Source organism: Apodemus sylvaticus, chromosome 6 (assembly GCF_947179515.1).
Source record: "Apodemus sylvaticus chromosome 6, mApoSyl1.1, whole genome shotgun sequence".
NCBI classification, from domain to species: domain Eukaryota; kingdom Metazoa; phylum Chordata; class Mammalia; order Rodentia; family Muridae; genus Apodemus; species Apodemus sylvaticus.
This window is the reverse complement of record NC_067477.1, coordinates 39,023,314-39,036,298: the sequence shown is the minus strand read 5'-3', so window position 1 is coordinate 39,036,298 and position 12,985 is coordinate 39,023,314. Positions and strand designations below refer to the sequence as shown.

Genomic DNA, 12,985 nt, shown 5'->3' with positions numbered 1-12,985 from the left:
CTGTCAAGCGGCAGAAATAGCTTTGCCCACATTCCTGGTCCAGAGCTGGGTTCTCCACATGGGACCTCCAGGCTAGAGTTACGAATGCCATCAGTGTTGTCCCAGAGCAGGGACAGCATGTCCCCTATCCCCCCTACCCTACTCCAATTGTCATCTGGGGTTGGATGGAGGGGGCTGAGGGGGTGTGGGGGGGCAGTTTCTGTGAACAAAGCCGGCTACAGCAGACAGCAGAATCCTTCCTGCCGGGGAGAAGCGGCTGCCTTCCCTACTGATAACTTAATGACTCTGGCACATTTTCATCAGCCCAACTTGGAGCACGCAGTGGGTATCTGAGCCAGTGGTTCCCAGAGACTGAAAGCAGCGACTGAAAGCAATTATAGGATGAGTGTCCAAGAGACAAAGCCGAGGCCTTGGGAGCCACAAGGCGCATCGCATTCCCAGCATCTGCCCATGGCACAGACACACAGCCCTTTCCCTCTGCAGCTCAACTCCTTCAGCTGGGACACAAATCACTGCGCCCAGCATCTGCTGCTGGCCGGAGGGCATCATAGCTGCAGTCAGACAGGCAGTCTCCAATCCCCACAGTTAGGAGACACGGATCCTGTTTTACAGGTGGGGAACCCAAGGGTGGGAGAGGATAAATGACTCCCCAAACTGGCAAAGCCAGGGATTCAAACCCAGGTTTGTGTGTCTGCCTTTGCAGAATACAGCTGCCTTGTGTTTTCTGCTGCCGCTCCTGTCCCCGGCTCTCCCAGTGCCTGGGGCTGACCTCCATAGCCTGCTTTTCCTAGGGGTCTTCATTCTGCATCTGGAAGTCTGCCAGGAAGAAGCAGATGCAGGAGGATGCAGAGTGGGAAGGGCAGCTGAGGTCCGTGCCCTGCCCTGCTTTTCTCCTGTGGGGACCTCAAAATCATGATATCATCACGCTCTCTCCTGGTCACTACTTCAGAGCAGAACCCACAGCCTGCAGAGTACCATTTGGTCAGAAGATCCATGCACTACCAGGCTGGCTGATAGACATTTGGAGCGCCACACACCCAGCCAGTGTCCCTCTTTGTCCTCCTTGCAGTACCATCTTGGGGTGCAAGAGATCTCCTGCCCAGTTGCCCACATAGGGAGCAAAAGTGAGAAAAGTCCTTTGTGGCTCTATGGTAAGCTGAAATTGAGGCACAAACAAACAAACAAACACACACCCAGGAGATGCATCTCAAGGTGGGCTTGTTCAACCCTAAGGACCATTTTAAATGCCTGGGCTTTCTTTACAAGCCAACAATGGCTCTACAGGACCTAAAAGAAAAGAAGTGAAAGATTCATCCAGCGCCTGCAACGTTTGCATCTGCAGTTGTGTAAGCGGGCAAGGAGCCCATCTCTGCCAAGCCCAAGGCTTCCACACTAGGGTGGACCTCAAAGGTTGGACTCCAGAGGAGCTGGCTGCCTCCAGGAGTCCTGGGATCCAGTTCCAGCTCTTTTACAAACCCTCTACACATCCTTGGACAAAGCGCATTGTAAAAATATTGAGCCTGGATCAGATCCCTTCTAAGTCCTCTACATTCTAGTTCCTTGTGGCTGTTTTCTCTCAGCCTTGAAAGGTCTGTGTGCCCCCTGAATCTCTTGCCCCCTCAGCTATGATAGAAAAATGATATACGCTCCTAGCCACAACATACACCCAAGGTCTGCTGACACCCATCTCCCCACCCGCCCAGCAAGGCCGACAGCTGCATTCCTGTGATGTCAGGAGCTGGGGGAGTAGTAAGTTGAAATATCCTGACATTTTTTGTAGGATTTAATTTTTTCTTTTTTTGCAATAATGTAACATAGGCTAACCTTGAACTCAGTATGTAGCCAAAGCTGGCCTTGAACTCCTGATTTCTTTGCATTTGCTTCCCAAGTACTAAGATCACAGGTATATACCACCACACACACAGCTGACATCCTGCCTTTTTACAGACATACACATCTCAAGGCCTGGCATTGTCCTTTATTGAGAGAGTCCAGACCCAAAACCTAGTAACCACTGAGCCAGGTTGTAACCAAGGGCCGCCGTACTGCTTCTTCAGTGAATATGAAGAAGCAGTAACAGGAAGAAGAGGGAGCTGATACAAGTCTTTCATTTCAAGATACTATGTCACTTTCTTCTGAGCACCCAGAAGAGAGATGCAGTCAGCCTCCAAACCAAACCGTTTAGCTTCCTGCCCTACTGAGAAACATGGCAACGGAATGCTAGCAATTTGCCCCGTGACCTAGGGGAAGCAACTTTACCCAAGCCTTAGTTTTCTCATCTGTAAAATGGAGGTGATGAGTCTGCATGCCATGGGGGTGGGGGGAGGATGAGGCCTGGGTTAGTCTAAGATCATGAAGGGCACATGTGGGGCCTGCCCAAGGCACGGGATCCAGAATGCTAGCCATTTTGTGCCAGTCGATGCAGTTCTATAGGCTGCATCCCTACATCTAACAACTCCAAAACCTGGTGTGCAGAATACAATTCTGGGGATTCCCCTGGGGTGCTAAGTGCCCGTTGTCAATGTGTGTAAAAAAAATAAATATCTCTTGATAATATCCATAAGGTGGGCAGGGCAATGAGCTAATGCTTTCCCGCACTCTCTTATTGAGCCCTCCTGGAAACTCTAGCATTTGTATCAATGTTACCAGTTTTGGATGTGTCCAAGGTCACCACTAGGAAATGATGAGGCAAGGCTTCAAATCCTGAGCTCTTGACTTCAGAACCATCTTCTTTTCTGGGTAGCCCTGGCTGTTCTGAAACTCACTCTGTAGACCATGCTGGCCTCGAACTCAAGAGATACGCCTGCCTCTGCCTCCCAAGTGCTAGTATTAAAGGCATGAGCCACCACTGCCCAGCTTAACCATTATATCTAAGACAGTATATCAGTCCTCATTTCTAGGGAGGCCCATGTTACCATGTCTTTAATTCATTCTTTAAATAAAGAATAAAATATAATTCAATTATACAAAAAATAATTTAACTAATAAATACAATGGTCCACATTCCTAGGAAAAATAAACAGAGAAGTCAAGAATCAGCCAGCTACCACAGTGGCAGCTCTCGCCTTCCGGGAAGCCTGCGGGAGTCCCCTCTCTGGGATCTCTGTACACCTGCTAGGCCTGGAGGACAACCTGAGAAATGCCACACCAGGTAGAGAGCTGACTTTTTATGACTCCTAAGCTACCCTGTAGCACTCCTAGCACCTTTAGGGAAACAAAAGTCTATTGCTTCTGATAGACTTCCTGCCTGGGCCTATCATGGCAAAGTTCCACCGCTCTCCAAATGTCCTTCTTTCAATATGTTCCACTTAAGCCTCCCTTCACGTCTCAGCGTATCAAGCCCAAGATGTCAGGAGTCGTCAATGCCAATCTCCTTACTCTCAGGCAACCCTCCTGCTCTCAACCAGAGCCGAGATCTTCAGTGTCTCCTCAATCTTCCTCCCCCACCCCCATCTCTATTTCTTTCTGTCTGTCTGTCTGTCTCTCTATCTATCTATTCATCCTCCTCCCTTCTCCCACTCTCCTTCCTGCCCCCTCTCCCTCTCTGGAGGTCAAAAGACAACATCAATCATCACTTCCCAAGCACCATCCACTTATTTGAAGGGACAGGGTCTCTCACTTGCCTGGAGCTTGCCAAATAGGCTCTGCTTGCTACCCAGCAAGCCCCAGAGATCCCGTCTCTGCCTCTCCAGCACTAAGATCTCAGGCTTGGGTACCACACCCAGTCTTTTTCATGTGGGCTCTGGAGATCAAACTTGGGTCCTCATGATTAGGAGGCGAATGCTTTACCAACTGAGCCTTCCCCACTATCCTGGGGGTTTCCTGTCCCAAGGCCTGCCTTGTTTGCCTAATTCATTTGCTCCTGCTCTCAGTAACACCCAGGCTTCTTCTCATGTCCTGACTGGAAAAGCCCCTCTCAGCCTGGGTCATCTTGCCTGAATCATCCTATGGATTAATGTTTCTAAACGTGTCCCCAGTTTGACTGTGCAGTCACCCTTCAGACGAGCCCAGCCTGGTGTCCCATAAGCCCTCCTGCCACAGACACCTACTGTACACTCTCCTGTGCTGGTATGCTCCCTTCTCCAGCCATTCAAGGGTTTGGGATAGGGCTGTGCTAGGGATTCGGTACCAATGGCCTAGGACATGGTCCTTGCCTGAGACGTACACTGTGTAGCCTGAGAAGACACACACACACAGGCCTACTGCGACTACACACAGGCCTACTGCGACAGTATGAGAGGGAGCTTTGTGGAGCACACTCAAGGTCCACACAGAATGCATCGTTACCAGGAATGGAAGGGGTGGGAGGAGATTCACAGCTGCAATCAAATTCCACCTCTCCCCTTACTCCCTGCGTGACCCTGGGAGAGTTATTAACCCCTCTTCTCCCCAGTCCCCATATAGAAGATGGAAATGACTGTAGTGTCTATCTCATGACCCTTCTGTGAGATTGAAATAGCTCGCATAGAAGAAACTCAGAGCATTCTAGAGCCATAACCTACGCTAGGAACCATTGCTATTATGACTTCTCTACACACCTCTACAGAAACTCTTCTGTATCCCTGGGGACAGGAATCCATCCACTCTGTGCCATTTAAATCTGACTGGCCTTAAGGTGTATCCTCTGACTACCCCCCCCCCACACACACACACACTACTCTTCTTCCTTGTATGATAAGCCTGATCTCTCCAGGCATACTTAGAAAGAAGAAAGAGCTATGGTAGAAGAATATTTCTTCCACCATATTGTATGCAAACCCTTTTCCTAGGTCATCACAGTTGGCCTGCCCAGCCCAGTGCCCTTCCCGCCGCACACAAAGGACACATACCCAGAACAAGCCATCTCCTCCAAGTCCCAGACAGCAAGTGGCAGAGCCACAGCTAGGCACTCAGGGCAGTCCCCTCCCCCAGCTCTCTCACCTGGCACAGGCCACGCCCCCACTGTGACTAGCACCACTCTATGACCTCACGGTTCTGCTTCCAGAAAATAATAAAACATTATACAAAAACTGGGCTCATTAACATCCTGGATAGAGGAGGGGCTCATGGGAACCCACCCCTCCCAAGGGGCAGCTAATGGGAAAGGAGGAGACATTTTCTTCAGTGGTATAGGCACTAGAAGATGCCCATGTTCCTGTAAGTGACTCCTTACCAAGGGGTCATATAGGCAACCCTAATTAAACTCCTCATTGGGTTACCAAATATACATAAAAATGAATAAATAATAGGAGAAGGGGGCCTAGTTGGAAAGAGAAAATGGATCTGTGGGAGTTAGAAGGGGGATGAGAGAGGGTAATGGGAGAGTAGCAGGATCAAAATACATTATATTCACTTATGAAAAGTGCCATAATGAGGCTATTATGTATAATTAATATATGCTAAGAAAAAAAGACAAAACTGTGTGAAGAAATAGCTGCAATGGTGCTAATAGAGAATAAATTCTAAACTGAACACGTAACGAGCTGAATGAATACTGACTGCACACCCAGAACAACCGTAAACTGTGGCATGTCCACACTGTGGAATAGTATGCAGCCCTAAAGATGCTGCCATGGAAACACGTTTGTTGACATGGAAAGATGTTCCTTGTACTGGCGAGTGGAAGGAAAGGGGAGAGTTGGGGGTAGGAAGGAGGGGATAAATCCCAGCGCAGCCTACAAAAACTGAGCTTCCTTTGAGGACTAAGATAACAGATGATTTATTTCCCCCTTCGAACATACCTACAGCTCTGCTTTCCCTGCCTGAATACTATTTCCACAGGGGGAAAATTACTTTCAAAAATAAAAAGAATCTCTTAGCACCGTGGCTGAAAAGGTTTCTGTGGGTGGGAAAGTCATCTCAGAGGGCACAGGTGGCTGTGGTGGCACGTTAGAGTGGAGAATGGGTCCAGAAAGAACCTCTGAGGGAAGAGAGGACAGCAGCAGGCAGAAGGGCAACGAAAACAGGCAAACAAGTCCAGGATAGGTATCAGAGAAGCTTCCCAACCGGCCTCTGGCCAGCCCTGCGGGGACATGGCCACCTGAGTCCGAGATATGGTGGCATTTACATATTTAAACAAGCCCAGCTCTGTGAGGACAAACGCAGGCTATCTCCAGTGATCAATCCCTCCCACAGGCCCTGCTCCACAAATCAAGTTTCTGGGGCACCGAGCCTCCTCTGCCACTCCCACACATATCCAAGGATCTGCAAGATAACAGCCAGAGACAACTGAGTGATGGGCCAGTCACTGCACAAGGCAGCAAGCCTGAAGGCCAAGTTATTGGCTTTTTTTTTTTTCTTCCCACCACGGTTTGAAGCACAAAACACATGAGCCTCGGAGAATGCTAGCCTCTGTGCCCTCCGAAGGAAATTTTCATAAGATAGAAACAGTTATCTGAATCTACCTGCCACACTCAGGGTTTAGTGAAGGCAGGTTTATCTGAAGGGGGCTGAGGAGAAAGCAGATTTTTCCAGGACCTCCATGGCTATCCACCCCACCAGCCATCCACAGCTCCTCCAATTCCTGGTCTAATCCCCTGATATCCCACAATGCACTCCTCCTCTCTGTTCCGAGACATCTGGTCTAGGCAGATAGCCTCACTCCGAAGCTGCTGTGTGGGAGGAAGGGAGGCCACGGTGCAGAGCTGGGTACTGATGAGGAAGGCCTGGAGCTCGGAGTGACCACAAAGAGGATGTATCAGAGCCACTAGCAAGCAGACCTAACCTGAAACCCACCTCACTCTCTCCCTTCCCCCCTCTGGAATAAGCAGCAGAAAGTAGATTTCCAGAGCAGGAAGAGAGCCCAGACTTTACTCTAACAAAGCCCCATCGTGGTTTGAGTGAGAAAGGCTCACTCCACCCAACCCTGAATTCACTGAACACTTGGTCCCCAAGCTAGTGGCGGCACTGCTTGGGGGAATGTAGACCCTTTACAATAAAGTGGGTCACCAGGGCAGCAGACGGGATAAATTATAGCTTGGTCCTGCATCTACTCATACCCTCTGTTCCCTGAACTGCTAGGATGTAAGCAAGCAGGCTCCTGTGCACAACTACCATATTAGCAAGACAATGGTGAACGTGATCATGCCTTGCCCGGATGAAGGCCTGACCAAGACGGCCTGACCATAGCTTTCAAATCGGGAGCTGGATCAGTATTGCCAAATCTCCCCAGGAGGCCTCAGTTCTGTATTTTTCTCACAGTAAGGAGGGAAAACTAGGTAACAGATACCTCCAGCTAGATTTCAGGAAGAGAGAGCTCACCCTGTAGCGTGGTTATTAAGAAGTCACAGCCATATCTTCAGGGCTAGAATACTGGGGAACAAAGATCCTACTGGCAGAATTGGTGCTGAGTGGAACTTCTTGATATGTCAACACCACGCATGACTCAGATGTGTCACTAGCCTACGCTAATGCCCTCGTGTGCTGTGATTTTAATAGATTTAAATGTAAAAGCCTAGAAATCAAGTCATCCATTCAATTACAATTACTACCTGACTCCAGCTTGCCAATGTGATACGAGAAGCAACCTATTAGTGTAGCACACAGGATACTGCCTCATAGATAAAGAATGCATGGTTATTAACTGATTTCTAAAACAATGTTTCCCTCTGCTCCTAGGAGAGTGCTACAGTAGGAGAACATGCTGAAGCAGACCTAGACTGTGCCATTTCAGTTGTGGGGTTCGTATCTTGGTGCTACAACCAGCTGTGGGACCTGGGAAGTCCCTTCACCTCTCTGTGCCCTGGTTTTTTGTTTTTTGGTTTGTTTTTCTGGTTTTGTTTTTTTTCACAGAAAAGTGAGCTCAGCTGTCCCTGTGGTTCACACTTACCATGAGGGTTTGTACAGACAGTCTGTACGAAATGCCACACACACTACTCTGTGCACACACTAACAGGATTGTTACTATAACTCAGAAGAAAAGGTCCCTGTGCCCAGCAAAACCACAGGAGCTCTCTTGTTCCTCCCGGATTGCCTGCCACACACAGACTGAATTTCTCATTCACCACCCCAGCATCTCCTTCTATCATGTTCCTTGAACAAAGAAAATATGGAAGTAGGTCTCTCCTTGGGAGCCTGCCCTGATGACAAGGACACTGCCGAGCAGCTCAGAGCTGGCAGCACTTAGGACAAGGTTGAGAAGCTCAGGTAATGACACCGAACGTATCCCAGGAGCCCACACCCAAGGATTCCTTTCATGTCTGCCCCCACTTAACACCCCAGCGATGACATGGATAATGGTGCTATTAGGGCTTCGTGCTCCTGAGGAAATTAAAGTCAGGTGCAGGGTTGCTGTGTTTTGGGCTGCATGGCTGAGCTTTATCATTGCTGAAAGAACTACCAAGGAAAGATTTGAAGGAAGCCAAGTAAAACAGTGAGGCAAGCCAATGGCGGACTGCCTAGAGAATCCTGGGGCCATGCGATTTCTAGGCACGGCTGGAGAGATGGTTTAGTGGGTAAGCTCTGCACAGCCATAAGGTCCCGAGTCCTGATCCCAGCACCCATGTAAAATACTGTGGCAGGATGGGCACCTGAGACCCCAGCACTGTATGGGACTGAAAACAAGAGTGTGGAGAGAATCGCTTATAAGTATCACCTGTCAATAAAAAACCACTTATGGCCAATGAGCTGAGGTAGAAAAGAGGAGGCAGGACATCCAGCAGGGATAGAGAGAATTCTGGGAAATAGAAGGCAAGAGATTCAAAGGAGTGGCTGAGGAAGACACTGAGGAAGAAACAGACCAGGCCTGAAGGAAAGGTAACTAACCAGGAGGTAGATGAACTCAGGACAGAATAAAAAGGATAATGAGTTGAGAGCAAGCCAAAGCTAACGGCCTAGGCAGTTACTAGTCTCAGAGTCATCATTTCCAGGAGCAGGGTTGGGAGGACATTTTGGAATTATTGTTTTAGACAAGAGGGTTGTCTGCTGCCAGCCTAGCTCCAGGTTCAGTGAGAGACAGACACTTCCAGAAAGGAATAAAGCAGAATATTGGATGTCCTCCCCTGGCATGTGTATGCACCCACGTTCACGCAAAACCCATACATATACATCTCAGACAGACAGACAGACAGAGAAACAGAGACACAGACACACAAAGAGACAGAGATATCGGGGCAGGGAATATTAAAGGGCTGAATGGTCAAAGCCAGACCCCATCCACAAACACCATAGTACTCATGACTGTCCTGGGAAGCAATAGGAACACTCAGGCTCCAGGCCCGGCCCCTGCGGTTCTGATGGAGGAAGTCTGGAGGGAGAGCCTGGAATCTGTGTGAGTGCATTTTCCTGATTGTCTAGGTAGTCAAGATCCAAAAACACTAAAGGGCTCCCAGACAAAGTCCATTTCTGTTGCTTTGTTTTAAAGTAATACTAACTTTCCTGACACCAAAGACAGACAGTGAAGAAACAGAACTTTAAGCCTTCAACTCAGTCAAATTTCAAGATAATTAATAGAGATCAGTTACTTGGTAGAAAAATGAAGTATTCAGGAGCACAGCATAAATGGGGGTGGGGAAATAAATCACATTTAGATGATTTAATATTTCTGAGATGAAATAAAGTCAATGGCTGAGTGAAAGGCAAGAAGTAAGCCTCTATCACCTTAAGTTATCTGCTAAAATACTATTTCAGCCACCTGTTGTGAAAAGGACACCCAGACAACGAGATGTCGGCTATATTCAGGACCACACACCAGGAAGGGTTAAATACAATTGCACCTGAATAAAGGGGCTATTACCAACCCCCATAAATCCAGAGAGAGGAGTCTGGGGTCTAAGGTGACCTAATATTTTCATAAATAACTCCAAAGATGGAGTAGGAATTATGCAAATCAAACCTCAGATACAAAAATGGCAGGGGTTGCAAGTCTGTGGAGAATGGAATCTAACTACTGGGCAATGTCTTTAAATTTGCCTTTATTGAATCTTGTATATTGAAGTCACACATTATTGTATCTGTTTACTGAGACTCAATGGGGCCAAATGCAGAGTGATTTATGGAAAGAAAGATAATCAAATGCCCCAGGAGAAAATATTCTCCACCTGGAGAGACCGTGGCACTGGACAGATAGAAACGGGCTGGGAAGTGGTTAGATGCATACAGAGAGGTTGCGTGTTCTCAGAAAATGTGGGTTTGTGCCAAAAGCTGATGTGTGAATCAAACAAGCACATGCCTGCTGTTCTTTGAGCTACTTGGTCTTGATGCTGCTTCCAGTAGACGTGCTTAAATGTAGATCCAGAGGGAATTCGGGAGCAGAATAACACCGAGATTATGGGGTGAGACCCAAGTCCACCCAAGAATCCAGGGGATGCTAAACCCAAATGGTGAGTGTACATTCTGTTGGGGAAGGAGACAGAAAAGACAAGGCAACGTGGAGGAGAGAGTGGTTCCAGCTTCCACTAAGGAAAAATAATCACGGGAAGCACAGCTGGGATTGTGGAGAAAGGGCAGTTGTGGTAAGGACATCCCTCGGGATGTTGAGGAAGGGCGACTGGACACCTCTCTAGTTAGGATGCATTAGAGATTATTAAAAGCGTTTCTTGTCCACCTCAGGGGTGTGGGGGTGGGCTTCGTGACCTCTCCAAAGGTCACTTCTACCCCTAGGGATCCCATGTCTGAAGGGCACCAGATAAAAATAAAGTCTATTAATCACCAAGCTGTCACACAATGTCCTGAGAGAGCCGGAATAAAGAAGGGCAAACTGCAGTGGACCTTGCTTTCCAGAGGCAGGAAGAGGGAGGCGGCACATGCATGCATGGGCAGAGCCAAGCAAACAGCTGCTGAGACCTCGGGGGGAAAGCATGCATCGCCCTATGATGGGTCCCCCCAAACTCTGCAGGGGAAATGGGGACCCTGGTGAGGAGAGCAGAAAGCATCAAGGGACACCTAGAGCCTGTAAGCGAGGCGGGGAGATTTGGAGATTTGGAGGACAGCATCTGCTTAAAGCACAGAACAGGAGTGAGGAGGAAGGGCTTGGCTCTCTCTGTGCAGGGGGACCAGGAGCCAGGCAAGAGGCCACGCATAAGGACACTTCACAGAGATAATCCCGCCAGATGTGGCTGTCACCGAAAGAAGAGAGAAGAAAGAAACAGGAAGCGGAAGCAAGACAAAAGAGCGCGGAGAGTGTGTCTGGAAATATAAGTGACTTCTGCACCTCAGAATTCCAAGAAAGTTCTAGAAATAGGACCAGTGAGATGGCTCAGCAGATGAGCACACTCGCCACCAAGCCTGATGACCTGAGTTCAATCCCCGTAACCTGCAGGCAGGAGAGAACCAGCTCTTACAAGTTGTCTTCCGCCCTCCACACCGGCCATGGCGCGCAGCAACCCGGCTCTCAGATGCACACTTAGTCATCATGCGATGTAACTCTTTGGAAGTTACAGAAATAGAGTGAAAAGCTAAGTCTGCTGTCTAGAATGGCGGAAAGCCACACAACAGGGAACCACAGCTTTTTAAAAGAGGAGTGGAGTAGTTATGCCTCAGCTCCCAAGCAGCTGTTGGCTCTCCTAATGGGGTGTCACTCACAGCTGGAAATCCTACCCACTGCCCAGAACCAATCTCCTAAGGGCTAGCATGCTTGGACTGTTCACATAGCAGGACACGACTAAATGACATCCAGGAAACAAGGCCCAAACGGAAAGCAGGTACTTCCTGTCAAGGAACAGGAAGTGCGCCAGACCCCACGTCCTGCTTCCTTCTCTTCCTGAGTTCCCTGAGGATGGTGAGACCTGCAGAGGGCTCAGGAATGTCATCTACACACACGGCATATAAAGCAGCTAAATGAGTGGTCATGGAGTTTGAGTTCTAGTGAATGTTGTCCCACCAGACATCATCCCCACAGGGCTCAGAACAACATTTTGACATCACCAGGCCAGTGGAAAGGTAGGGAAAGGTACCGCTCACTGTGCCTTCCGTCCTATCCCGACCCTCTTTGCCTCCACAGAGGCTGCAGAACCTACAGGATGGATGATCACCCAGAGGGACCACCATGCCAGGTCCTGCCTTGTCTAGCTTTCTACTGTTCTCAGAGCAACCTGTTCCCTGTGGCTGAGCTCTGGGTTTTGAGAGCAGGCGAGAAGGGAAGACCCCCTGCCCTGACCCCAGCCCTGGCCCCCGGACATGTGGTATAGATGGGTGGCCCTGTCATGGAGTGAGCAGGATGTACCCAGGAGAATGACAGATAACAGGGCAAGGCTGTGGAACCCACCACACCACACCTCAGGATATGAGGGAAAAGAAAACTACTGTTCTCTCGATGAGCACAGCCCTTCCGCATGCCCTTCCTTTGGCCTCTGGCCTCTTCCATCCTCAGCCTCTAACCCAGGAGCCAGGCAACCATTCTTCCAAAAGCTGTTTCTGAGTCAGGGAAGGAACAGCAGAGATGACCTGAGGGCTATTTGTTAAAAGCAAGCCACCATCATAGAAAGATTCATAACCAGCCCTGCCTAAGACAGGAGAAAGGGAGAGAGAGAAAAGAAACCGGAAAGCCAGGGGGAGAGCTGACAGCCAGGAGTGCCATCTGAGAGGTGGGGTCCCCTGCCTGCCTACTGTGCCCAGGGCCTCGCCACAGCAGGAGGGAATGTGACCATGCAGAGCTGGAAGCAGGAAAGCCCTGAGTGGACTAGAGCTGGTAGGCGACTGGCAAAGCGGCACAGGAGATACTTACTGTCACAGACGTAGGGCTTGTCATGGTCTTCCTGAGAGGCAGCGTCATGCCTCCTCCTGCCACCTGCAGAACCACGAGCCTGAGGAGACATTGAGTACAGGACACTTGTTACTACGCCGGCCACTCAGCTCGTGGGCACACACACTTTAGGGTCTGAGTGACTCAACAGCACCACATGGCCTTTGTCCCCAAGCCAACCCTGCTTTACAAGCATGGACACTGAGACCCAGAGGATTAGGTAAGTTGCCCTGACATCACGCAGCTACTCGCCTGGTCTCCCTGTTTCCGCAATAGCTCCAAGAAGGAAGTATATAATCGCGGTACATTTGTATAGGGAAGGGGACC

At 49.2% G+C, this 12,985-nt stretch overlaps 1 protein-coding gene across 7 annotated transcripts in view; it reads right to left on the bottom strand.

Moving 5' to 3' along the window:
- Positions 1 to 12,985, bottom strand: part of Dpf3 (double PHD fingers 3) — a 275,541-nt gene that overhangs the window by 87,722 nt on the left and 174,834 nt on the right. For all 7 annotated transcript variants that reach the window (XR_007978346.1, XR_007978345.1, XM_052185527.1 and 4 more), the window contains exon 6: positions 12,641 to 12,719. Coding sequence is in view for 5 of the 7 variants with exons in the window: in XM_052185527.1 (XP_052041487.1) it covers positions 12,641 to 12,719 (79 nt within the window). In the remaining 2 variants the exon portion in view is untranslated. The remainder of the gene's footprint in view (positions 1 to 12,640; positions 12,720 to 12,985) is intronic.